The sequence below is a fragment of the Lethenteron reissneri genome, chromosome 18 (genome assembly GCF_015708825.2).
Source record: "Lethenteron reissneri isolate LAM-NWPU_2019-01 chromosome 18, ASM1570882v1, whole genome shotgun sequence".
Taxonomy (NCBI): Eukaryota; Metazoa; Chordata; class Hyperoartia; order Petromyzontiformes; family Petromyzontidae; genus Lethenteron; species Lethenteron reissneri.
The window spans coordinates 7283381-7306928 of NC_083796.1; the positions used below are offsets into that span (position 1 = coordinate 7283381).

Consider the following 23548-nt stretch of genomic DNA (forward strand, 5'->3'; position numbering starts at 1 on the left):
CTATCCATACAGCGAAATATGAAATCACGGCAATCCTCCTCACCCGGTTGGTGTAGTAGTCTCGGCCGATGAGCTGCATGCCAATGACGGCGAAGATGTAGATGACCAGGGCAAAGATGACGGTGAGGTTTCGCATCTCGCCGATGGCGCTCTTCATTACACGGATGAGGAGGTTGAGCGTCTTCCACTTCTTCGCCAGCTTGAACACTCTCAGCTGGGTTTCGAATTAAGTTCATGGTTAGGGTTACTTTTTTTTATTACGGTCGCTGAGCACATGCCCCAAAGGTCCATTAAACGACAAGTAGCCAGCAACAAACAGCGCTGATGAATGCGTCATAAATCAGGGTTAACAGGCTTCTTGAATCGAGCAGGGTGATTATGAGAGCTTGGGAGAAGAGGTGATGGCAGAGAACTCCTGAGTCGAGCAGCGCAAAGAAAGAAGCAGAGAGAGAGAGAAGAGTGTAAATCTAGACTCGGCAAAACAGTTCCCATTGCTTTAAAAAAAGAAATCCACTATAGTATCCTCCATTCAGAGCAAATTAATGAATTTGCTCTGAAAGGGAGCTCTCTCTCTCTATCTCTTTATATTATAAACAGATGTCATCCATAACTGAATTCTTCCTAGTATCCGCATTCTGCAGATACGAGGATTCACCCTTTTATCTGTGAGTCACCTGAATGTGATCGCCTAGAAATAGCAAAATAGTCATCCTCTAAACTGCATATTTTTTTACATACAAGAGGAGGCACTGGAACGTTGTGCAAAATTCATCCTATTATCAGCATTAATCAGGACGGGTAACTACACGGATATCTATCTGTATTAATGTTTGTGGAATGCTGAAAATTAGGATCTTACAATTGTACCCCACTCCCCCCAGTAAAAGCATATAAGGGGAGTTTCGTAGCACACTATGCAGCACAAGTATAGGGTTGCCATATGTCCTAGTTTTTCTGGAATTATCTTCCGTGTAAGGGAGCTGTCCTGGGAAAGCTGTAATGTTTTCCCAGGACATTAAAAGCCCCAGTTTTTCTCAGCTGCGTCGTAGTAATAATAATACACCACTTAAGAGAGCGCATATATGTATAGGTCTCCCTTCTTCCGGTCTTGTGGGATATTCTTCCTCCTGCGATAACGTCTCGCTTCTACCGTGATCTCACAGGTAGCAACCCTAACCCAGAGGTGGTGGACTCATTGCGAACGTGGCGGTACATAGCCCATACGTACAATGCGGAATGTACGGATGATGGAGATGTTGATGTTGGTGTTGCTCATGGAGTCGAGAATCCACTCCACCACGCTCGTAATCACCACGCAGAAGTCAAAGATGTTCCAGCCCAAGCGGAAGTAGACGACGGGAAAGAGAGCCGTCAACTTGAGCACTGCCTCCGCTATGAATATGGTCGTCAGCACCTGCAGAAAAAAAGTCACAATGGACTGAATTGTCAGGAATCGTACATTATGGAAAAAGCTATTACATGTTTTAAGGAAAGACATTCCGATGTTCCTAAGCCTGAGTGAAAATTGGGATTTGTCATGGAATTTAAAATGTTCTGGCCTCGTGTTCGACTCATCATACATGCACAGGTAGCACAGGGGTGGGCAGGGACCTAAGAGCAGTAAATGGGGGCCAATGTTCGAACATTGCCCCGTTTGATCATGGCCTCAAGGCTTTCACTTGGAATGATCACAATGTTTGAGATAAATCCGAACAACCATGAAAACTGTTGCTTGTGAGGACAATCAACAAAATACAATAAGTCTATCATAAGTGTATTTTTGAGCCCATCCCCTTGGCTACACATTTAAAATTCATTCAAACTCCCTCTGCCTCCCTAACAAAGACCGTTTTCTTAGCGGCCAGGGGCTGAAGCATATCATTCCTCTCCCGAGTCTCCGGCGTGCGGGGGGGGGGTGATTGGCTTCATGGCCCCCAACCCCCCTTGCGCCACCTATTCCGGGGTACCGTATTCCCGACGTCGAGGGCACTGCTGTAGGGGGCATTGTGGTAGTCGATGGCCATCATGATGGTGTTGGTGATGATGAGAATGGTGATGAATGTCTCGAAGAAGCTGGAGGTGACCAGGGTGCGCAGCCGTTGCCGGAAGGCCACGAATTCTGAGCAGCAGCGTAGCGAGTTCAGGCGGGCGACGAGTCTCTCCCGAGGGCGCCTGGCTGCGCGCACCGACAGGAGGGAGCAGGGAGGAACATGGCTGGCGATCGGTGGGCGTAGTAAGGCCAAGGAGATGTCCGGGTGGCTCAGTGGACAGAGCCTCACTGTGCTTGCACTGCTGAGACCCTGGTATTGAAGCCAGATTTCAGACACTGGGAGATAAGTGGGTTCTCAAGCGTAGTGAGTTGATGGTCTCAGCCTGGTCATTAATGACTGCACACAAAAGGAAAACGCATTTTAAAAATGATATTGTTCACTTAATTTGGATAAATTCCGGCTCAGATATTTAAAGTGATCATATTAACTGCCATGCGATGAACATTTCTCTGTAGCTGTGAGTGTGACCAGGTGTGTCCCCCTCGTGTGTGGATATAATTAAAGTGTTTTTTTAAATCTCAGAATTAGTTTCGTGAAATCGCCTTCCACATGCCATTCTATAGGGTGATGCATTGCTCCGGCATAATTCTTAATGGAAACTTCAGCTCATAACATGACACCAACAGGACAATTAGAATAAGTTGAGCCACAGTGGAAGTACGAAGCGCAGTGCTCCGTGCTCTGTATTCTTATGTTTTATCGGTAAAGTCACGTAGGTAAAAAATTGAAATTAATAAAAGTCAAATAAAAATAAAATAAAAATCACGACGTTTCGAAGGCAACACAAGCTTCCGTCTTCAGGTGGAACGGTTCCATTTCGGAGGCAACACAAGCTCCCGTCTTCAGGTGGAACCGTCACAGCACGATTGCTGTATCAAGTAAATGAGAGGGGGGGGGAATGGGCTAGGACAGCAAGCGTGCTATGACGGTTCCACCTGAAGACGGAAGCTTGTGTTGCCTCTGAAACGTCGTGATTTTTATTTTATTTTTATTTGACTTTTATTAATTTCAATTTTTTACCTACGTGACTTTACCGAAAAAACAAGAATACAGAGCACGGAGCTCTGCGCTTCGTACTTCCACTGTGGCTCAACTTATTCTAATTGTCCTGTTGGTGTCATGTTATGAGCTGAAGTTTCCATTAAGAATTATGCCGGAGCAATGCATCACCCTATAGAATGGCATGTGGAAGGCGATTTCACGAAACTAATTCTGAGATTTAAAAAAACACTTTAATTATATCCACACACGAGGGGGACACACCTGGTCACACTCACAGCTACAGAGAAATGTTCATCGCATGACAGTTAATATGATCACTTTAAATATCTGAGCCGGAATTTATCCAAATTAAGTGATCAATATCCTTGCAGTCACGAAAGCTTCCTAATCTAGAACTCCGTGCTCTGGTCATGGTGTTCCACTGCCAAGTGAGCACCCACTGAGCTGTAAGGTGGAGCCTGCGCCCAAGTGGTCGAGGCCCTGGGAGATGCTGGAGTCCGCGGAGAGGTCCCCTGGCTGCCGGGTGGACATGTGCATGTGCGCCTCCTTATTCACGCTCATGATGGCCTCCACCACCTGGAAGAGAAGCGAATTCGATCACCGTTACTCTTTCTTTTCCACCGGCACATCCGAGCCAATCCAGCGAGGAGCCCTCACGCTATGGGCAGTTTTCCACTGAATATTTACTGAGCTGAGCCAGAACCAAACTAAAAAACCGTAGCCTCACCGTACGTCTAAATGTTGTTCAGGGCCAAGTAGGACCAGGGTTAATATTTTCCGTATATGTTGCCTCAGTCCATAACATGCATGTGACGTTGGCAGCACGGCTCAGGGTCTGCGGAGACAACACATCCTGGCACGTTGTGTGCTGTACCTGGCATGCTGGCTTGGAGCAGCCCTGGCATGGCTCAGTTGTTCAGTGGAAGAGAGCCGCATAAATGTTGCTCTCAGCAAATGTGACGGAGAGGGTGTGTGACCCGGTCACGACAAGTTCTCATGTGGTGGCACACACCTATGGTTCAATGATTTGGTGATTCTACACTCACCACAATAGTTTAGACTCGTTGAGTTGACAGGAACAAAATGAACAGGATCTCCGTGTTCCAAACTCTTTATTTTACTTGCAGCAAACTGGCTGATTAAAGACGAGATTTATGTAATGATCTGTGGACATGGCAGTGGGACCAGGTGATTTGTTATTAACGTTATCAATTTAATCATTGTACCAATGAATCAACTTGCGAAGAGAGGAAATCATTACTTGCCTTCTATAAAGGTGGACACAGAATATAATTACCCCTAACTTACAAGCAAGCCTCCAAAAAACCTAACCCGAATATAAACAGCTTAGCCTGAGGATTCATCGTAAAACAGCTGAAAGTACGGTAGAACCCCTTTAAACGACGGTAATTGGTTCCACGAAACCAGTCGTCGAGTCATTTGGTCATTAAGGGAGGATAGGAAATACATGTTAGAAGCTTGATTTGTTCCGATAGCATCGAGTTACCCTTTTTCACTCAAGAAACATACTTGATAATATTTAAATGGGTATTAATACGTAAAGATACTAACAACATTATAAACACGCACATAATATTAAAAGAAACATGGTTAAGCAATGCATGAAGTTACATTAACTTTTTCTACAACAGCCCGTCGTTAACAAGGGGATGACCGGTAAGCGAACACATTGGGCTCTACGGAGGCCCATCGGTAAGTGATGAGTTGTTAACAGGGATCGTCGTTAAGCGATTAGTTGTTAACAGGGATCGTCGTTAAGGGATTAGTTGTTAACAGGAGTCGTCGTTAAGTGATTAGTTGTTCACAGGGATCGTCGTTAAGCGATTAGTTATTCACAGGAGTCGTCGTTAAGAGGGGGTTCTACTGCAGTAAGACTATGATTTCAGTTTCATTTATTTGGTATAGCCCTGTGAGCCATTCGGCTCTTGAATCGGGTGCAAAAAACATGAACAAGAAACATCTTAAGGTGATACTCTTAGGTTTTTCGGTAAAGTCACGTAGGTAAAAAATATAATTAAAAGTTAATAGACGTAATAATGGAAATAAAATAAAATAATAAATCACGACGTTTTGGAGGCAACACAAAAAGTCTCCGTCATCAGGTGGGACCGTCACAGCTAAAATTACTGCATCAATCTTAAGGTGACTACGTGCAAACAGAAAAATCCAGGAAAAACGGCATAGTGCCATCAACCTCTGGGTGCACAAACCTGTCGGTGTATTGTGTGAGCGTATCAAACTCACAACCCCAGAGCCGCAAGGTGGCCACAGGAGGTGGGAGTTGTAGCAAAGAGGTTCGTGAACCCGTCCGTGCCAGTTGACCGACTGGCCAAACAAGCCGATGCAGGACTCTCCTGAAACACCGTCTCTCGGGACTCAGTGAGACTGTTCTGGATTCATCAATGCCCTTATCGATCTGTATCACAAGATGTTTCATTCGTCTATCGGTGTGTCAGTCAATTTGTCTGTCATGGCACTTGTTGAGTTTCGTCACAGTGCATTGAGTTCAGCTTCATTCTGACCGCAGAAGAAACCAGGGACCTATGGTATTGAAGTTGAGCTACGCATAACCTTTGACCTCAGGCAATGAAACCCTGAGCAAGCAAGCAATTGCAGGGCTGCACACGTTAATCTTCTAGTTTACCCTTAGAACTACCATCACATTAGCCGCGTTGACGAGCGCAAACGCAGAGTCGCGGCGATGCGACGGGTGCGGCAGCACCTGTCTCTGCTTGCGCTCCGCCTCGGCCCGCTCCTTCTTCTCCTCGTCCAGCAGCTGCTGGTGGTGCCGCAGCTCGCGCTCATACGAGGAGGCCACCACGGCCAGCACGAGGTTGACGACGTAGTAGCCGCCCAGCATGATCACCACCATGAAGAAGCCGATGAAGTACTGCCCAGAGGCTCGCAGCACCTGTGACCGTGGAAGCCACGCGGAGAGTGGCCGGAGGTCGCAAGCTCGTTCGTACGGACTTTCGTGGGAAGTGCTGTTTCATAAACTATGATCTGTTTTTAAAATTATGAACTGCTTTTTATTTGACCGGGAAAGGCCCGCTGAGCTATATAGCTCTTTGTCAGAAGCGATCTGGCCACAAATGATAGCTCAACGAAGTGGCTTATCACGTGAAAATGTAAAGCAGCCAAATACTCTAAATGCATGTTTATAATTGTGGAAGGAAAAACCTGAGGTCCCGGGGAAAAATCCACGCGACACGAAGGAGAACATGCAAACTTCAAACATACAGCAGGCGTCAGGGTCGGGATCAACCAAACCCACGACCTACAGCATATCAGGCGAGATAGTTAACATCTTGCCACCATGGCACTCCTGCTCACCAATAACTGGTGAGCAGCTGTTAACGTTGGTAAGGTCCACATGGCAGTGGTGGGATCTGTGGTGTAGCTGTTAAGTTCAAGTTCAAGTTAATTTCTTAGGTATAGCCCTGTGAGCCATTCGGCTCTTGAATCGGGTGCAACCGCAACAAACAAAAAACAAAAACATGAACAAAAAAAACATCTTAAAGTGGCTATGTGACTGAGTGCAAACAGAAAATGCAAGAAAAGACAGCAAAATATTGCAGAAAAAAACACCGTACACCAACGCTGTGTGCAAAAATGCCAGTGGGATGCAAGTGTGCAGGTAGTGCAACTGCACCAGGGTCCATGGGTCGGAGAGGCTCGGGTGGTGGAATACGAAGAAGAGGGAAACTGGACATGGAGGTGTCCATTGTATTCTGTGCACAAAGGTCCATGCCGACCGCACTACGCCACTGGCTGGGACCAGCACTGTGCGTGTCCACATTCCTCTGCTGATGTTGACCACATCCTACTAGGTACTCATTTTATGCCGTCGACCTGTAAAAGTGTTTGGCTTAACCTGCTCAGCTTAGGGATACAATGATATTATTAAGGGATATTCGAGAACTAAATAGAACACGAAAATGTGAGAAAAATATTAATGTTATTTACCTAGACAAAGATAGATAGATGAATCCAGTTTTATGGTTAAACATTTCCACGCCGCCACATGACTTAGACAAAAGCATCCATGTTGGGTGTTGCCATGACAACCACCTGACGACGATGAAATGGCTTGCTGCATGCGCAACAAAACACATCTCAAGACTCGTGTCAGAGTTTGCGTGTTGCTCAGCAGCACGGGACACCTGACTCACGCGGTGTTGTCGAGCTACATGCACAACAAAAATATACGAAGCGTTTATTATTGCAGCGACGTTGAGATGTCACTTGCCATATTGTAGCAGTTCTCCCAGTAGTCGATGGTGATGATCTGGAAGGAGGTCATCATCGCCCAGCCAAAGTTGTCGAAGCTGGTCGCCCCATGGTTTGGGTTTTCACCGATGTCTGGCAAACACGTGTAGTTTGCGGGGCAGTGACTGAAACAAAACCACAAGGAGAGGCACATTTCCATGTCTCTACCCTGTCATTTTTATGTTACTCGATACGACTAATGGTTTTCCATCATACCATTTACCATATTCTCTGGATTATAAGACACTCTTTTCCCTGATATTTTAAAGCAAAAAGTTGGGGATGCCTCTTAATATCCAAGACGTGTGTGTGTCTGTCATCGGATTTGCGTACGTTTATTGACCCCGGGTAGAGATTGGGGGTGCATCTTACTTTCTGGAGCACTTCATAATCCAGAGAACATGGCAGTAGTTGCCGACGAGAGTGTGCAAAATTTTGATGGCGAGTGAATTTAGAAAACTCAGAGCAAGTCACCTGGTGCCAGTGCCGTTTCCACAAACCATGATTTCAATGTCATCCGTGATCAGCCAGTTTGCTGTGAACAGAAGAAAGAGCTGCAGATGTGGAGAAGCAAAGTCACGTCGTTACAGTAAAAACTAACCAACGTTTAGGGATGGTGATGACGAGGATGATGATGATGCTGCTGCTAGTGGTGGTCATGAAATCATGAAATCATGACCACCAATTACACTGGTCAATAAAAAAAAACATTTTTTCTGGCCTGGACTTTTTGCAGATGTTCTAGACTAATTTCAGGGTGCTGATTCCAAATCTGATCTCAGATTTGCTCTATCGCATCTCATTTTTATGCTATCGGCATACCCAATTTTCATTGATTTTACCCAAAATTAACTCTGTCACTTATGATTGCAAGTTGTTGCGAGTCAGTGACTGCTTTAGTATTAAAATCTGGTGCTGCATTTTTATGATAGTGTGTTTATAATATAATTTTATGTAGATATCCACATTTATTTAATATTTTTCTTCTGCAGTTTTGATTGAAAATGCAATATTTGATATCTCAAAAACCTGATGTGAGAGACCAAAACTGATGCCAGATTTGGAATCAGCACCCCAAAATTACCTTCAAACCATTGGAATACCTTATGCCAGAAAAAGTGTGTTGACCAGTGTTATCTATGGACAATAGCACACATATGTGGAGTAATTTTATTTATGTGGCTAGTTGGCCACAAATGACAGGATCCACCAACAGCAATACCCATATCGATGTGGATCAGAGTTTCATAATATGAGGAATATAAAGACGATAAAATACGTGTACGTGAACAGTTCATTTTTCGATCCACTGCTGGATGAGGGCCTCCACATGCCATGCGAGTCATGATGGTTATTTGACCATACTGCACCATGCTGGTCAGTGTGGGTTGGTGAAGGCATTGAGCATAGATATTGGAACATAATACATTACAACAGTGGCGTTTGCTTTACTGTCCACTGCCAACAACGTATAAACTACTTTATATGGTTTAGAAGCATGACCAATAATGAGAAATATCGAACGTACATTTTAAAAGTGTGCAAAGAAGAATTGAGAGATGCATGCTTGGAGTGATATTGAGAGAGAGGAGCACACAGATCAATGACATCATCCAAACTTAAAAAAAACCAGTCAGTGTGCTCGGGCAGGGTGCATCACAATGGATGACAGGCAGTGGTCAAGAATAACAAAGTGTGGCAGTCCAGGAATGGAACATCCACCAAGGAGACAGCATGTTAACTACCTCACCTGGTATACAGGTCGTGGGTTCGATCCTGATCCTGATACCTGTATATTTGGAGTTTGTGTATCTCTCTCCCCGTGGTCACGTGGATTATTTTCCAGGTCCTCCGCTTTATCCCTCCACATTTGGAAACATGCGCTGAGAGTATTTGGCTGCTATAAATTTCCACATGATAACCCCCTTCTTTGAGATGTCATTTGTGGACACGTCGCTTCTGAAAAAGAGCTATAAAGCTCAGTGGGCCTTACCTGGTAAAGTAAAAAATAGTTTAAGTTATTTTGTTGTTATTACATCTGCGGATCATGAGAGGTTTGTGGTTGGCTTGGGGAGGCGTACATCCAGCATTGGATTGACCGTGGCTGAGGATGATGGCGGCGACGAAATCACGTAAAGTCAAGTGCCCGCTTACACTTGTTTTGCACGTAGTTGCTCCACTCAGCAGCGGAGAGGGAGCTCGTGGCCGGGTCGGGCAGGATTACGCACTTCTGACGCAGCACACCGCGGAAGATCTGCAGGCCGAAGAGCGAGATGATGATGAGCGCGAAGATCATGAGCAGCATCACGTTGAGGAGCAGCCCCGCCGACTTGAAAATGGCCCCCACGATCGTCTTCAGTGCTACGTAAGGTGCGAAAGAAGTTCAACATACACACATGCATTCAGCAGAAGGAAAAAAAGCAACAAAACACACACTCAAGTATTTGCACCATTGCAACCTCATTTGCCAGTAAAAAATATGATAATTGTTTTTTTACCCTTCTATCTGGCAACAGTACTGACACCTTTTTTTACAAGGAGTCATGTTTGCATAGACCACAATACCTGCAGTCATAATGCAATTAACTTCAAGGACAGTGCACATTATCAGAGTTATGTTTTTTGTTTGCATTATGACTGCAGGTATTGTGGTCTATGCAAACATGACTCCTTGTAAAAAGGTGTCAGTTTTGTTTCCAGATAGAAGGGTAAAAAAACAATTATCACACTCAAGTATGTATGTTAAACATCTTTCACGCTGTACTCAGCCAATCGCGCTAATCGCACCCGCACCACTCAAACGAAAGCAAAGAGCGAGCGGCTGTGAATTGAATATTGTTAAGAGTCAAACAGCGACCACAATGTCATAATAAGTTTTTTTTGTGGTCGCTGCTTGTCTTCTTAAGCTCGACCAGGTGAGCCAGAGCCAGTCTCGTTCACATCGTGCCGAACAGCCACTCGGTAACAACCAGAAAACACATCTGTGGCCAACTCTTAATGCAGAAGCTGGCAGCTGTTGCACGTTACCTGGGAGGATGGCGATCATCTTGAGAGCTCTGAAGGCTCGCAGAGCTGAGAGGCCCGGAAGGAAAGGGAAGGCGATCGTCATGTACCTGTAAGAGAAGGTGAGGATTGAGCAATGACAGCGACAACGTTAAACAACCTGACAGTGGGCATTGAAGCAGTGCATTGCACACACTCGCGCTTTGCACGACATTTATAAACTAGAAAATCCCTGTGAAATGTCACGGTTTACCCTCTCCAAAGACTCCAATTGTGTCTTCCACATGTTTCCCAGACTCTCGTTCATTTTACAAAACTATTTCCAGCTGCCGACTAATAAAATCAGAGGAATGTTAACAGTGTTTAGAATTGCATAAAACCCCATGAGATAAGTGTGGTTACATTTTTCAGTCGGGTTTTTTTCCACCTAGGTTGGCTACGTGCGGTGCGAAAGAAGTTTAACATAACATACATCGCTCATCAACATCATTACCATACGGGTCCAGGTTCCTTTCGGTTCGGATGAGTCTGTAGCTCGACAACAAGATTACTTAAGCAAGTAATTTGCTGAAGCAGGCTGACTCACGGACGGGAATAAAATGTCCTTATAATGTCGATAAACTAACATTAGGTCAGTGTATAATTTTTAGTAGCTCATCTTTACAACATTTCCATAACATATGTGAATAACACGCGTTCATATGAAACAAAATAATGAAATAATGTCAGCATGCTGAATAATTCGCGAGCACATTTAACTATACAATGCACAACAAGTATGGAAAATCATGGGGATTGATGTGAATGTTGTTGTTGTTAAGGAATGCATGAATCAGGGTACAAACCAAAAAGTTGAGATGTACCATTGACTGTGAACAAAAGTGTAAATTTTGATGTAAAGCTTTCGTGACTGCAGGGATTCATATTCTTGGTTCTTTCGGTAAAGTCACGTAGAAGGGAAACAATATAAAACAATACAATTATCACGACGTTTCGACTGCAACACAAGCAATTATCATCAGGCGTGAAAAACGCAGCAAGAAATTTTGAAAAAAGTGGCGTTTTTTAAATTATTTTATTGTTTCCCTTCTACGTGACTTTACCGAAAAGTAAGTGTGCTTGGTAATGCCAGATTGTTAAAAGGGATGATGATCAGACTGCTGATGGAGTGTCAGCCAAATGAGAGAACGTGCCTGAGAGTATGAGCCCCCAAGAGATTGGGTGACGAGATGAGCACATGCTAGCCAGGGAGACCCCCTGTGGCAGCTGTACCTACGTGGCACAAGGTGTATGCAACACCGCCCTGACAATGGGGCACCAGTCTGCTTGTAGGGGACGATGTAGTTTTAGGGGTTTTCCAATGAGGTAAATTGTGAGTCATTTTTTTCAAATTGTGACCATGACGTTGGCAATGATGACCATCTTGCTTCGTGAGAAAATTGTCGCAACTGACGCGAGGATGATGACGATGAAGTCGAGCCAGTTCCACGCGTTGCGCAGGTAAGAGTACGGGTGGAAGACAAAGCCCCGAGCCAGCGTCTTGATGAGAAACTCCCCCGTGTAGATCGTCGTGAAAATGTAACTGTGAAATAAAATAAAACATTAAATAATTTACAGCCCCTGGGGAGGGGTGGCGGCGGGGGAGTGGTTAGTGCACTGCCTTATGAACACGTGTAACCTGCGTGTGATTATGGGCCACGGCTGACATCTGTGGTCAGTGATATACAAACCCATCGTGATCTGTCAACATCCTGCATAACTGAGTGGCTTCAGCAGCAAAGCAAGCGGCTCTCAAAGGGAAGGTTGCAGAGTCCAAATTATTTTTTTGGGAGTGACTCCAGCCCATCATCCCACCGGGGACGATTAAATTGAGTACCACTTTGTGGGGAAGTAAACAGTGGTTTCCCATGGAAAGACTTGCCCGTGTCATATCAATGTGGTATTTACACCACTGGATCAAGGCTGTAAATAGAATATGAGCACAGCTTAAATGCTCATTTGAGCAAGAATTAACTTTGACTTTGAAACAACCTACTTGATGGCAAGGCTTGGGGAGAGGTTCAGTAATGGATTGGCAAAATTACATATTGTTATTTTATGCAGTGCATTATGTGACAATAAGTAATTCTTGAGATGTGATATTGACTATTATAACAATGAAACATCAAAGGATGGAAATATAAATAATGACACCACCTGGTAATAGAGTTGCATAGCCACCGTGTTATATTTCAAGGTGTGCAAGGAATACTTCAACACATCTTCATCTAGCCATCAACATTGTCGAATTGATTGATTTGTCTTTCGCTTAAGCGAGCGAGAAATCTACTGAGATTCACAGTATTTCTTCCTTTACAACATCGACGCGAAAAATATATGTAGACAAAAAGAGACAGTTGCCATTATATTTATATCATTTGCAATATGGGCTACGACACTGTGGCAATGTTGCACAATACTCTTATACATTTACAGGGCATTACGTTTAAGTTAATACTTCAGCATGAACAGTGAACAGATCAATAGCGATGATAGCAATGACAGGGCAGCAGGGTAGTTCAGTGGTAACACTTTGTGCCTCACACCAGAAGGCCTTGGGATTGAGTCTCTTACCCAGGCCTCTTTCTGTGTGTAGTTTGTGAGCTCTCCTCCCTGTTCTGAAAGCGTTTCCCCCGGGTTCTCCCGATTTCCGCCCATAGCTATGAAGACCACATATAATGTAACCGGTCTTGGCCAAACATCCCAACGCTGAATAAAATTACCTGCAAAATGCTCAATTTGGATATTACACAAAGCAGCAGCAGCATCGCAGCTGCTGGCACGACCCTCCTGAACAAAGCACCTTGAAGACGGTAAGACTTGCCTGGGTAAACAAGACAACAATAACAATCTTCTCGTCGTCTCCTGCCACCACAGTTAAATGTTTCTCTGGAATCGAGGACACGTGATCATGGCCCTGTCCGCAGCCCTTGCACTGGGCTGTGTATTGAAGCAATGACAATACACAATAATAACAGAACTTGTGGACCGTTCAATCGTGTGTTCGCGGATGCTTTACTTACTCGGCCAGTGGATAGGATTTGTTTGTCGCCAGGATGATCATGTTGACGAAGATCGTCAGGATGATGAATGAGTCGAACATCGTTCTCGCCGTCAAGGACAAAAACCACAGCACCTCGCCTGCCTCGCGCGTTCCCCAGCTCCCCTGCAGGGCAGCTCAAGCTGAACCCAAGCGGTGTCGTGTTGCGTAACGAGGCAAATCAAAACCAAAACCATCCGAATGTTGTCGCGCCACCAAATCAGATCTTAGTGAAGTGGCAGAGAGAGAGAGAGGGGTCTGAGCCTGCATCGATAGGGCTTCTTCAATGGGCAATCTTCCATGCACGACAGCCGTTAGAGGCCACGGGGTTGTGATCCGCAGATCGCAAGCTAGGGCTGAACGATTAATCGATTTCAAATCTAAATCGCAATTTGAAACAATGCGATGAGCAAATCGCAAAGGCTGCGATTTTTTGCGATTTTAAAAGTTCTGACTTTGATTTTGGAATTGTTTAATTTGTTATTATAACTTTATTTATTTAACTTAATTGTTCTATGTTTGTTGTATTTCAATTAAAACATTTTAATACATGTTGGAAGCAATTCATATCTTTTAAGTTATCACCCTTGAATTACAATATTTAGAGCAGTTCATATTTTGATGGTATCATGTGGTAATGCTCCATCACATGTTTTAAATCTGTTACACCGTGAATATTGAACTGAAGCTTGACTTAAAACAATTTAATCGCAACTCAAATCGCAATGAGATATTTTGCCCAAATCGTTCAGCCCTAATCGCAGCGCAGCGGAATCCACCGTTGTACTGCACTGCTATGCTCCTGACTTCTCAGCTGGTTGTCATCCAGCAGCGGATTGGCCAATGGGTTGCGCGTGCACGCGTTTACCTTTGGGGGGGGGGGAGGGGGTCATAACGGAGTGCGCATAGGGGGACACCCATTGAGTAGGTCCACACAACTCTGTCAAAACTTGACCCCTCCCTGTACACACGCGGACTTTTTACACAAATATCCAACCAGCTGCTCGTACTAGCCCGACCCCTAAACCAACCCCTATCCCTAAACCAACCCCTAACCCTAAACCAAACCCCTAACCCAACCCCTAACCCTAAACCAACCCCTAACCCAACCCCTAACCCTAACCCAACCCCTAACCCAAGCCCTAACCCTAAACCAACCCCTAACCCAACCCCTAACCCAACTCCTAACCCTAAGCCAACCCCTAACCCAACCCCTAAACCAACCCCTAACCCAACCCCTAACCCAAGCCCTAACCCTAAACCAACCCCTAACCCAACCCCTAACCCAACTCCTAACCCTAAGCCAACCCCTAACCCAACCCCTAACCCTAAACCAACCCCTAACCACCCCTAACCACCCTAACCCTAAGCCAACCCCTAACCCAACCCCTAACCCAACTCCTAACCCTAAACCAACCCCTAACCCAACCCCTAACCCTAAACCAACCCCTAACCCAACCCCTAACCCAAGCCCTAACCCTAAACCAACCCCTAACCCAACCCCTAACCCAACTCCTAACCCTAAGCCAACCCCTAACCCAACCCCTAACCCTAAACCAACCCCTAACCCAACCCCTAAACCAACCCCTAACCCTAAGCCAACCCCTAACCCAACCCCTAACCCAACTCCTAACCCTAAACCAACCCCTAACCCAACCCCTAACCCTAAACCAACCCCTAACCCAACCCCTAACCCAAGCCCTAACCCTAAACCAACCCCTAACCCAACCCCTAACCCAACTCCTAACCCTAAGCCAACCCCTAACCCAACCCCTAACCCTAACCCAACCCCTAAACCAACCCCTAACCCTAAGCCAACCCCTAACCCAACCCCTAACCCAACTCCTAACCCTAAACCAACCCCTAACCCAACCCCTAACCCTAAACCAACCCCTAACCCAACCCCTAAACCAAGCCCTAACCCTAAACCACGAGTACCGACCGTGGCCCGAATAACGCTACCAACCACCCAGCTCCACGCGTCGCTTTCTCGTCGTCGTCGTTGTTGTGGTGGGCACTCCACAACTCTGCCCGTGCTCTCTCGCGTTAGGGGCGAGGGGGGAGGGGGTCGTCGACAGCAGCCACCGCCGCCCTTGGCGACATCGCCACTGCGTGAAGATGAAGGAGGATATTGGTTGGTCATGAGCCGCACTGCGAGCCAGCGCACGGGGTTCTGCGGAGCGAGCACGAGCAGGGCGCGGCAGCAGCTCATGCGGTACATGAAGGGCTTGTTGAAACGCGTCGTGATCACGCAGTACGATTGCTGCTGCAGACACATAGATGCGGGGGTGGAGGAGACGGGGGTGGAAGGGGTTAGTGAATAGTGCACGGACAACGATTTGTTTACTTTGCGAAAACGTTGCGCTCCTGCCGTGTTCTTTGGTTCTTTCGGTAAAGTCACGTATAAAGATAAAATAAAAAATAGCTATTACTTAATTTATTATTTTATCTTTATACGTGACTTTACCGAAAGAACCATAGAATAATTCCTGCAGTCACGAAAGCTCCAAAATTAAGACTCCTGCCGTGTGTTTATATTGTTGTTGTTGCGTCGTTCTGATCTCGTGCCCTCTACTGGAGCATCTGTGACGAAGAGCTTTCTAGCTCATCGGATTCCTCCAGTGAAAAATAATATTCTGATTCTAATGAGGGCGATGAGATTTTGTGGGTTATCAAGTTGTTTTCTCCCGAACGCTCCTCAATTCTCTCCTGCCTGCGGTGTCATCTCCACGCATCCAGACTGTGCAGTGGTTAAAGCACGCGGCCTGCAAGGATTGTGAATTCGAATCTCGGTGTGGGGTTGGCTCGAGTTTAAAATGCTCTGGGGTTGGATATACAGTCATGCGTTCGTGTGACTTGCCCTCGCCAAACGAATGTGGAATTTACGTGACTGACTCGGGACTGTGAGCAAAAAGATGAGAACTGTCAAATGCTCATTTGAGTGAGAAATCACTTTCACATATTGACTTCGTTGCATCATCAAGACGTCACAGAAGACAGCGAAACACATTCTCTATCTTTGTGATTAAAAGTCTGAAAGAAAACATATTCAGTCGTGGTCTGCTGGCCTCCGACTAAAAAAATAAAATCAGTTTTAACCTGGAATGTAAAATAGCTGCCGGAAAGCAGGTGCGAGTGACAGCAATTTGGTATAATTTTACTTCAGTTATCACACATCACGTAGCTTCCTGAGCTGCAATTACTTAGGTTTATCATTTTCATGTTCAGTCGTTTTCATTGTGGTCATAATTGATTCATACTTGGTTTATTTTAGGCTTCAATGGTGTAAAAATGTGTCGTAAAGCCTCCTCCACCCGACACAGCCAATTAATAAAAGTGTCCCGTGAAGCGAACTTTATCGCTGCTTCAGCAGCACGCACCACTGGTGTTGTTGGAGAGTAATCTCACAACATTTAAGACACAAATGTTTACACAACCTCACCCGATATAAACCAATTATGAGCCACAATATTGGCCATGAAAGCCTATGTATAACATGTGTTAATTATTGTGTAATGCTCACCATTATACAACTCAAATCATATGCACATGACAGATTGGTATGATGCAACCATTATTGATGATTAACTATCTCGGCGAGTGCGTTTGGTACTGTCCTGACCACCCATGACCCCTTGTTCAGAAAACGCTACCGAGTACACAGGGGTAAATGTAGAACATTTTCCAATACGTAAACAGTACAATGACGATGATGACAACAAACATCTTTCAGAAAATCAATAGTCGCCTAATGATTTGAGAAATATTATCATTCAACCGTCCGTCGTCAATACGTGCTCCTAGGGAGCAATGACAACCACCCAATGACGTCATGAAGAGTTTACCCTGCTCTCCATGTCGGATCACAGACTATCAAAATCAAACAATTAGTTTTTTTTAATGTATTTATAAAAAAAATAGCTCTGGTTTTAAAAGCGAAATGACTAATGTTTCGATAAATCAACAGTCGCGTGATAGCGTCAAAAGTCTGCAAAGTGAGAGAGAGAGTCATTTGTAATGGGTGCCGTGGTGGTGAGATATTAACTAGCTCGCCTGATGTACAGGAGGTCGTGGGTTCGATCCCAAACCTGACACCTGAATATTTCGAGTTTGTGTGGTCTCCCCGGGGTCATGTGGATTTTTTTTCCGGTTCCCTCCACATTTAGAAACATTCGTTTCTAATATTTGGCTGCTATAAATTCCCACGTGATAAGCCACTTCGTTGAATTATCATTTGTGGCCAGGTCACTTCTAAACAAACAGAGCTATATAGCTCAGTGGGCCTAAACTGGTAAAAAAAAAGTTTGTTTTTATAGTAACGTGCAATCTCCATCATGTTAAGAAGAGCCTTTGATCTGTAGTATTAACATGTGCCATGAAATCCTTGCACAAAAAAACAAGAATAAAGCAAAAGAAGCCAACACTTTTTGTCGATGCCAGAGTTGAGCAGGCATGATCTCAGCTGGGCTGGTAGCAATCCCCAAACCCCACATTTGGAACATTTTCCTAACATATGCAGCAATCTACCCTCGGCCCCCAAAAGAACAGAGGTATTCGCAAACTACGCCAGCAAGTATTACGATGAACACCATGTGATTGCCAATTGGTTTACGCCACGATGTGGCCACCCAACTTGTATCCAAGGCTGAGTCCGGGGTGGTACGAGCCTGCGGGAGTACGTACTGCACATGCACACGAACACAACATTCCCACTTTTAGAGTTATAGGCTGGATGGAGGGGTAACTGCTGTTTGTGAGCATATATGCATATACTGACAGTGCGAATGAGTAAGTCGTAGTGCCAACAACATACCTGACCGCTTTTGTCTCTCCTATGCCAATGTTCACATTACAGCACCTGATTCTTGTATTAAGCTTGAGTTAATCTGCATCAGTTGCCTTACGCTTTGGGATATCCTGTCACTTGTGAAGTGCGGTACATATGAACGACGAGGATGATGGTGATGATTGTGATGATGGCGATGATCATTATCATCATGATAGTAGAGAGCCCAGATTACAATTGCCACTGGTCAGGTGCTAAACCCAGCTCACCAGCAATGCAGTGTACTGCACCTCAACTCTCCGATGCGTTTTCGGATTTTACCACCTATTATCCGATATGATGTTCGACATTTTACTGCACGATGCTGAGATGTTCTCCTCGTGCTGGGAAGTTCTCAGCATGTGCTGATCACGATGACGATGAAGAAGCGCCCTGCACGTGGGGCAAAACGTCGGACATCGCACTAAACAACACCCAGTACAACCCGAAAACACATCGGAGAGCCGTATGGCACAACCGTGAAAATTTACGCAGGAGTATACCCCACCGACCACCAAATGACCTCTTCCTGCTGTCATTATTTTCTAGAGCTCCATTCCCATACCTTTCCGTCTGCCTGCTGGTCGTTGTGCACAATCTCGGCCTTGCCATCGGTGAGAAACGTGTCATTCTGAGTGATGAGGTGCTTTTCCTGGAGCCAGGTCAAGAGGTCACTCTTGTGTCCATTCTGAGATGTGGTCAGTGGCTTCTTCAGGGACAGGCGCAGTGGCAGCTCCAGCAGCCGCTCGGCCGGCAAGGAGGGCATCCGCGTGGTGATGTTGAAGCTGCGGATGCTCTGCCTCACTGACATCATTTCGGAGGGTTCCATGGTCTGATACTTGGCCGTCCTCCTGCGAGATGGCCGGACGATCGTGCTGCCCATGCTGGGCACGTTCCCCTTCTGGAACGGAGCCATCCTGTCAGCGGCGCCCTGCAAGGAAACAGCAACACACTCTCAGAATTTAAAACTACAGAGGGCTTCATTTTAGCCGTAGCTGTCCGGGGATGATCTACATATAATATTTCCCCGCTTGTCAGGGGCAACAGAGTCCAGGATGTTTGCAGCCCCTTGGAAATAGTCTATCAGCATCTGGGTACAAACTGAGCAATCATTGGAAGGACGTTATCAACCAGTTTAAGTCATAACTAGCTATGACGTTCCCATCCTACCACCTTGATGTGCTTTACGCCCATTTCACATTTGCGCTTTCACAGGATTCACACCAACACAGTCACTTCACACGCCGACTACCCCTCGGTTGCGGCTCTGCGATTTCCCATGAACATGCTAATCTCTCATAAACATGCTCATTTTCACCTGGCAGCCCTTTGATTGGTGGAAAACCCACCATCGTCGGGTTGGCTGCCCACCACTTGCACTAACATTGGCTGCTGACATTTGGGCTACGTCTATTTCAAACCTTTATAAACAGTTTGCCTTTGGAAGCTAACACCCCTTTTCCTGAAGACGAACGCTTGTGTTGCGATGGAAACGTCGTAGTTTTTGTTATTTGTTATCTTCTTTGAACCTATCTCCGTGACTTTACCGAAAGACCAAGATAATATGAATTCCTGCAGTCACGAAAGCTTTAAGTCAAGAGTTTGTCAGCAGTTAAGCTCTGGAACTATACATTGATGAGGTGGCCAGACACTTGAGAGAGATGAGAGCACTGAGTCGGCATGCCTGAGAGGCTGTGTTAAAATCTGGTTCAGAGCCAACTGTGCTTCTCAAGTGTGATGATTTGGTGGTCACAGTGTGGTCACAGTGTGACTGCACAAACCAATAACAAAGTAGATTTCAGTTGTTTACTTCGGCTTATCTTGCCTTGGATATTTAATTGGCGTGCAAGGAACAATTTGTCCACAGCTTTAAAAGCTATGCCTTTGGTGTGGTTAAATAGGTTAATTGACGTTACTTCAGAAGTAGTTCTGTGACATACATTTCTTGAGCCATTCTCTGACACAGGGTTGCATCCTCTGCCAGTTGCAGAGCTCCAAATGGCAATTAAAATTTTGGGTTTCTTGCAATTGTACCACAATCTCAAGCAGAATACAATTGTGGATGTCTTCTTGAGCGTGTTTTCTTCGTTGGCTGCCACTCCGTCGTCAGTCTCGACCGCTGCCAATAATTCCTTCTGGTTTTAGTTCAACGCTGTGGAAAATCAAATAAAGTGAGAACAAATTTTACGGATTTCTCGCTATTGGCAGGTGCAATCGCTTCTTTAGCACTGTACATAGCCGACCGTGCTAATCGGAGGTGCTGGGGAAGGACAACAAACCAAACACACAACGCAGATCGAAAGAAATGAGTTTTCAATCGAGATTTAAATATTCATAGCTCCAGTGGCTTCCTAATACCGAAAGGAAGAGCGTTCCAGGTGGCCACAGAAGGACATCTAAAAGCGAGCGATGCAGTGACCGTCTTTGTTTGATGGCCAGCCAAAAGCCGCTGCGGGGATGACCGGGAGTTGGTGTGATGGTTTATAATCTTAGGTGTTTTTTTTCGGTAAAGTCACGTAGGTAAAAATTTTTAAATTAATATAAGTAAAATAAAAAATAATAAAAAATAATAAAAATGACGACGTTTCGGAGGCAACACAAGCTTCCGTCTTCAGGTGGAACCATCACAGGACGATAGCTGTATCAAGTGAGAGGAAAAAAAAACCCTAAGAATATGAATCCTTGCAGTCACGAAAGCTTCAAATCTAGAAGTGATGGTTTATGCTCCTGGACGTTTGGGATGCAGAGCTTCCGACCATGACTGTGGCTTCTCCTAGTGGGGCCTGTCAAGGTACAGTGCCCTTCATCCTCCTTTTCCCTATGGCTAAACCACCGCTGCATGCAGCGAGGTGATCTCAGTGCACGCCGCCGTGCTTGCGTTGAAGGCAAAAGCTCAATTTCCAGGCCAAGTGAGGTAAAACAATGAAAACCAAGCTTGATTTCGCATCGTGTCCACAACGGATGAGTGTCCGTTTCATCAAACAAACCTGATACGAGGCCCTCTGCTTTAATCTGCAGTGGCACTGCATTTTCGGCACGGTTATTGTGTCACTGGGACCCGCTGTCTTTGCGTACCGAAATGAGAATTTTCATTATTGACTCGTTTATTTTATTCTTTTATGAATGCCCTCGGTTGTGTGGCAGCGGCAAAACGGCTTGAAAGCCAACACCTGCGGCCATGAGGCACCACACTCCTGTTACAGCTCGCCAAATAAATATTATGAAGCTGAACGTTATTTCATTCGATATTATAAACCTATTGTTTTTTTTTGTGGCGCGTCTCTGCCTCCAGGTGAATGTTGTTATATAACACGAGGCGGGAATGTGACCCTGCCGCTGTGCGAATCGAAGCTGAATCATTGATTAAAGTTGCCTTTAATATTTAATGTTACATCACGTAAAACATCGCAGGATTAATGTTGTATGAGCGGAAACCGCATGAGCATTTCTTTGGTGTCGAACATATTAAGTTTACTCTTTCAGAATGACGTTGCCAAAAAAATTGGAGGAAATGATTTGTTTTGCTATGAAGGTTAAACGCAAACTAAACTCAACGTCGTAATAATCGTGATCAGTCCTGGTCAATGAAGGCCTCAACAAGCCGTGGTGAAGAGGCTTGAGGGCTTTGAAGCGCTGAGCTGATCTTTTGTGCAGGGGCAACTCCCTTCACCAAAACCACCGTTGACCGGCTGATGATTGATGCACCTAAACACATAAAGAGTATGGTATAAGCATAACAAAATGCTATATTTTGTCAAGATATTCTTAAGATACTGTTTATATTTCCATTTAAAGCTTTCGTGACTGCAGGGATTCATCTTCTTGGTTCTTTCGGTAAAGTCACGTAGAAGCGAAGTAATAAAATAATAAAAATAAAACATTTATTTTTATTATGTTTTATTTTTATTATTTTTATTACTTCCCTTCTACGTGACTTTACCGAAAGAACCAAGAAGATACTCTTTATAATTTGAATACGATGCCCTGATGACAAAAGCGCCGTGAATGTACTCATTCCCAACGGATCTCAGAAGGCAAGCAGCGTTGAGCTTGTTCAATGCTTGGATGAGAGACTGACTGAGAACATCAGGATTTGTGCCCTCGGACTGCGTGGTGACCAGAAGATGGCAGTAGAGCAACGGATTCTTGAATCCATCTATGTGGAGCTTTGAGCATTAGCCCCAGCTTAATTTTTATTCGTTTCCTCTGGATACTACAGTTACCTCCCACATATTATTGGTTCTTTCGAAAGCTTTAAATCAAAATGTATACCTCCCACTTGTCAAACACTCCTTAGTGGAATTGCACAAATACCCCAATGCAGAACCATCTTAAAGTTGTTGTCTTTCCTGGGTAAATGTAACAGATTTATTATGAAATTTAAACTAACAGGAACAATAATATGAATCTATTACATGCATTCCCCTTTTTGACTGAAGCTGGCTATGTAGCTAAACATTAACAGGCAAATTATATTAAAGAATATCACAAGTGCACCTTCATTCCTGATGATGAGTTGTAGCAGAAAAATTCCTCCTAACACTTGATTTGCACTGATAGATTGATGAATATCTACTTGCACCTCTGTGTTATAACAACCTCAGATATAAATGCCGCAACCTCTTATAATCCTTACATCGAAGAAAGAGGATCATTAATTGATCTATATTGCTCTTAACTCTGTAAATAATTTCCATTCCTTGTTTGAAATAAATGATAATTGTATTTGTACAGGCCTTTATCAATCCACTGCTGGATGAGGGCCTCCCCATGTCATGCATTTCTTGGTGTATTTATAAGCATACTTCACCGTGCGGGTTGGTGTAGGATGGGGAGCATTGATGTGGGTGCATAGAAGTACAGTACAACAGTAGATTTTGCAGCACTGCCCACCATATATTGTGAGAGCCTCTAACACCTGCTGTGCATAACGGTTGCCCATCAAAAGCACTATCCAGGCTCAATCCTGTTAAGCGTCCGAGATCTGATGAGATCACGTGCATTCTAGACGATTGGGTCGCACGAAAAGGAGAAATCATTTCTCAAAACACCCATTGCAGGAAAGTTATAGTACGGTTATCGAGCTTGCGTGTTGGTCGCAACTCTCATCTTGAATAATGCGTCGTGTTAAACAAATGTGTTGCTTTGCTTTGCTTTCCACAACCAAATATAATATTTCTTGTAGGGTGGGTGAGCCGATGGCAGTGTAAAAACTGCTATATCTATTGCGCAGCTTATTGCCTTTTGCAATCTCCCGTGCTCAATATAAGTAAACCACTTTGAAATACAGTAGCAAAC

The 23548-nt window shown here is 44.8% G+C and overlaps 1 protein-coding gene across 2 annotated transcripts in view; it reads right to left on the reverse strand.

Annotated features, from left to right (window-relative positions):
• The window catches only part of LOC133343787 (sodium channel protein 1 brain-like), a 51780-nt gene that overhangs the window by 23614 nt on the left and 4618 nt on the right, over window positions 1-23548 (reverse strand). Inside the window, exons 2-14 of one of the 2 annotated variants that reach the window (XM_061553616.1) lie at window positions 18816-19181; window positions 15558-15688; window positions 13409-13489; window positions 11800-11928; window positions 10371-10456; window positions 9498-9704; window positions 7818-7878; window positions 7324-7468; window positions 5797-5985; window positions 3494-3629; window positions 1968-2176; window positions 1229-1414; window positions 44-214 (exon numbers count right to left, since the gene is read on the reverse strand). In XM_061553616.1, the coding sequence (XP_061409600.1) occupies window positions 44-214; window positions 1229-1414; window positions 1968-2176; window positions 3494-3629; window positions 5797-5985; window positions 7324-7468; window positions 7818-7878; window positions 9498-9704; window positions 10371-10456; window positions 11800-11928; window positions 13409-13489; window positions 15558-15688; window positions 18816-19166 (2082 nt within the window). In that variant the 5' untranslated portion in view covers window positions 19167-19181. Of the gene's footprint in view, window positions 1-43; window positions 215-1228; window positions 1415-1967; window positions 2177-3493; window positions 3630-5796; window positions 5986-7323; window positions 7469-7817; window positions 7879-9497; window positions 9705-10370; window positions 10457-11799; window positions 11929-13408; window positions 13490-15557; window positions 15692-18815; window positions 19182-23548 lie in introns of both variants that reach the window. The other variant, XM_061553615.1, reaches the window with a different exon arrangement.